Below are 4,458 nucleotides of genomic sequence, written 5' to 3' on the forward strand. Positions count from 1 at the left end.
TAAACCAAACATAAACCAAACCAAACAAAATCAGCAGCTGAGCCATTTGCACATCATCGTCCTACCCGACGTCTAACTTCGAAAATCTTCTGTACACATATCTCTCATCACCCGGTTAATAATTTACGAAATTGTCCCAGAGGTGCGAGGTCGGTTGCATAATACCACGTATCTTACCTTTTTGCCTCTAATTGTGTAAAGTGCGCATGGAATACCCGAAGTTAAAAACAAACAATATAGGGTTTTTGTTGTTTTGTTGTTTTTGTTTTTATCTCTAAAACGGGACATACATTTTCTATATATTAACAATTTTCTATCATTAATCAAAACATATATAAATAATTTTCTATCTCTACTACGAGACATATATATATTAACAATTTAACGTTTATCGGTATTTTTGCTATCTCTGACTTGGGACTTTGATGTAGGGAAACCTGCTAGAGTTACTTCCCTTCCAATATTTCAAAAGGCCTACTAGGCCTTACGCCTAGGTATGGGAGTTATGTATATATGGGATATGGGGCTTATAGGGTTAGTATGGAGTACAGTGGTATTTGATAGTATGGGGATAACATTGGGTAGAATAGGGTTAGCATTGTATGGGTAACACGATCAGTTACTCCTCCTAAAAGGCTAAAGCCTTGGGTAAATCGTCTCGACATCAAATCTTAAAGATTAATCCCCCATAATTGACTGTTCGTCGTAAATTGCTAATGATTTAAGTTAGCGTTTCTTAAATAACAATATTTTTTCAAAAAGTTTATATCTAGTTTAATTTAAGTTTCAGTTTATCACATCATCATTTGATACATCGATGCGTTTCGCTAAATCGGGTCAATTCGTAATTTGTATTAACCTTCTGCCTGGCAACTCATAATTTACAAATGGCCGATTTCCTGTTCATGGAGGTTTGTTTTCATTCGTCGGAGCCCACTCACGCTTAATCTCGGCATGTAGACTTGCAATCGACATCAGATGACCATGTTAACAGACTTAGTTAATTTTATATTCTTTGCTCTTTTCAAAGATTAAAATCAAGATTCTGTGTAGGCCTAGTAGGAGACGGGCACCTGTTGTTTTTAATTCAGAGTCTCGATCGGCTCTTTGTTATTATTTTGATGCAGGGTATTCGTGAGTTCTGATGATTTTGTGAACGAACCAATCAGTCAAAATGTCGACAGTGGCTACTACACCAACTGTGACGTCAGGGACGGGGAAGTATGACAGCAAATCTCCAGAACAATTCAAATCCAAATCGCCAGACAAACCGGAGAGGTAAGTTTTGACTGATGATCACAAACTAGGAAAATTAAGTCAACATTATTAAGGAAAACTGGATGTGTTAGTTTCTTATCTAATGTGTTCACTTAATATATATTGCAAGCCGTTTATGGAGTAGAAAGATGTTAACTACACTAAATCATCGCATGGACGTGGATACCCGTTAATTGATGTTATAACTAATTGTACACTATCAAATGTGGAACAAACAGTCAGAGGAAGTATAGGCTTATTATCCACACCAACAGTTAATTCTTTCAAAAATAGAACATGCAGGCATTTAGGAGAATTAAAAACTTTTAGATAGTTATAAATCAGAAATTCTGTATAAATTGAACTATTGTCGCAATTAATTTATTCAGTTATTGTTTATTTTGTATATTTGATTCCGGTGTGGTGGATCCTGTACTGGTAACTTGTTATCAATAAATCATTTATTTCTACTTTTACTTCTTTAATGTAAAACTTTGAAGTGCCATGTCATGATTTTTAATATTAATTATAGGATATTTACATTTCTATTATTTAATAAATGTTAAAAAACATGATATTGAACTTAGTTTGAAGTCTTATGGTATAGGACTAGGAGTAGGACTATAGTTGTACCAGTTGATTAACCTACTTCAGTGTGTTGACGAATTTGTCAATATGTAGTGTGTATGTGTCTGGTGGGGGGTCGGGGAGGAAGTGTGCAAATGTACAGGAGGGATCATTTTATCATTATTGTTCGAGAGAGTAAAGGTTTGATACGAATTAAGATAATATTGAGAGATTCAGAAGAGACAAGGTTAGAAATAAAAAAAAAAATGATTTGTCAAAAAATATTTTCATACTTGACCATGCAGGCCGGACCTACTTCAACACTGTTAGAGATTTTACAGGATGAGAAACTTTGTCGTTGTCTGCACAATAATGCCAGTTATTAAAAATGCAGACAAGTGGTTTCTTCTTATTTTACCAATGAAAATCTTAGATGTAAAAAAAGAAAAGAAAAAGATAATGTGTTTCTGCTAAATCTACTGACCAAACATTTACGAGGAATGTCACCATTAGATTCAAGATTACTGGCTATGTAACCTTATAGCAGATTTAAAATCTGACCTACCTATGTAAGCTTATTTTGTATAACCACTGTTCTGATTATAATGGAATGTGTCCCATTGTAAAGGTAGAAAGAAAGAGTGCTGCAAGGTTAACTGACATCCCATTTTCAATTAAAATTACTTTTAACTAAATCAGTTAATTGATGGATTAAAACTACAGAATTTCCAGCAGCAAGGGGTCCACTTCCTTTGTTGGGGCCTTTAGGCCCAAACGTCAACCTCTGGAAAGTATTCTGACAACTACATCTTCAAAAGGGTGAGGCAGTGTTATGGTACGGTTGATGTTTGGGACAGGTTCTGCTGATTGGTTTTAGGGGAGAAGATAGTACATGCTGTACATGTCATTGTAATTCACGTGTCGTGTGTGGATGCTTTAAAATCTGATGAATTTCTTCTTTCTGACTTTTCAGTATCTTCTCCTGTCAATCTTCGTAATTTTTGTGGGAGTTTCTTGATTTCTTGCTTTGATGACACATGAAACATTATTGAGTAATTTGGTGAAAAGTCAAATATATTGTTTATATAACTATATATATGTTGTTTTCTATATACTGGTAATACTCACCCTTTGGGGAAAATTATGTTTTTTTGTTGTTTTTTTTTTTTGTTATTTTTGCAATGGAACAAATTGTTAGGATTGCAAGCAAATATGAACAAAATTTATATTTGAAATGAAGAAATTCATCAGATTTTTATTGGAAATAATTTGATACCTTATCTGGAAGGGTTTTTATTTTGGTTAAACAGAAAGTTTAAATGTGTTTTAATGTGGTATGTTTGTAAAATTTCATGATTATGTGTTATATGGTGATGGTCTGTTGACTGAGTTGGTGCTGGAGTTGCAGAGTAAGAAATACTACCATTAAAATGGACTGCTAAAACATGAAAGCAGATCAGTTTACAAAATTTGAAAATACATGTATGATATTTAAATGTCCATTTTTCTTCCTTGATTTTTCTTTCCTTTTTTTGAGCAACATGATAATCAATTACAATAATTTTCTTTAAACAAATGAATATAATGTTGTTGTTTTTTATCAGTTAAAATCATTAAAGCAGAGTTATCTCCCCTTCATGTTCTGTCGTTTCCTGGTGTCACAGACTGACATGGCTCCCGATTACATCAGTATGTGCATCAGTGCTTAAATGGGGGATAACTCTTACAAACTGTACCCAAAGACAATCGCAACATCATGGGAAAATTTCCGGCAAATCAGAAATCAGACTTGATTTCCGAGAGTTGCTGGAAATTTCCCCGAGATGTTGTGATTGTACTCAAAGATAGGTATTGTGTTTATTTGGAAATCTTTTTCTAGGGAGGTAGCATTTATAAATGTTTCCTATCCCATTAAGGGTGATCTATGCTTCTAATTTTGTTTATTTGTAATTATTTACCAATATTTATTTTAAAGAAAACCTGTGGCGGACAAATTAGAAAATCGGCTGACAATGAAGGACCTCAACAAGTTACAGCGAGCTTTCATGGTAAGAATGAATATCCTTATTCTGCTTCAGTCATCAGTGGGTTTATATCAAGGTACATAAATATTTCATTTTTGCAAAAAAATTATCATATAGAGATTTTTAATGTCAGCTGGGCCATTCTGGGCTCAGTAGCATGGTTATTTACGCTTGCTCAAAACTTTACTTGTTCTATATAACATATGCAACATGATTTCCTTAGGATTTTAAATGAAGTAGCCGCCAACTACTACAAAGAGCTCCTGATCCAAAATAACCCAGACAGTTTTATAAACCCAGGAAACCAATAAACATGAGATCTCTAACTGAATTTGTCACTTCTATTTTCAGACAGAGGGGGACGGTTACGACAACAAACTTGCTCTGTACAGAGACCAGTTCTGTGAGGCGTTATCCATCCTACTAGAGAAGGGCACCAGGGAAGAGGTATAGTCTGCACTGTTAACCTATAGAAAAATTGGCCCAAATATTACTTTCATATATGTTTAATGTTACAGGAAATAAACAAGGGAATTGTGGGTTAGCGGCGTAACATAAAATCTGAAAAAATAAAAATATCTCAGCAATATGAAATCTCCTGTCGCCAGTG

At 34.2% G+C, this 4,458-nt stretch overlaps 1 protein-coding gene across 1 annotated transcript; it reads left to right on the plus strand.

Annotated features, from left to right (window-relative positions):
* Positions 1-876: 876 nt before the first annotated feature.
* LOC117319316 lies at positions 877-4,295 on the plus strand (the record flags this gene model as incomplete). Its single annotated transcript, XM_033874148.1, is given in 3 exon segments — positions 877-1,278; positions 3,800-3,872; positions 4,200-4,295. Coding segments are annotated over 3 exon segments (273 nt in total), but the record flags the coding sequence as incomplete, so codon positions are not given.
* Positions 4,296-4,458: the final 163 nt, after the last annotated feature.

This window comes from Pecten maximus, unplaced genomic scaffold, assembly GCF_902652985.1.
Source record: "Pecten maximus unplaced genomic scaffold, xPecMax1.1, whole genome shotgun sequence".
NCBI lineage: Eukaryota > Metazoa > Mollusca > Bivalvia > Pectinida > Pectinidae > Pecten > Pecten maximus.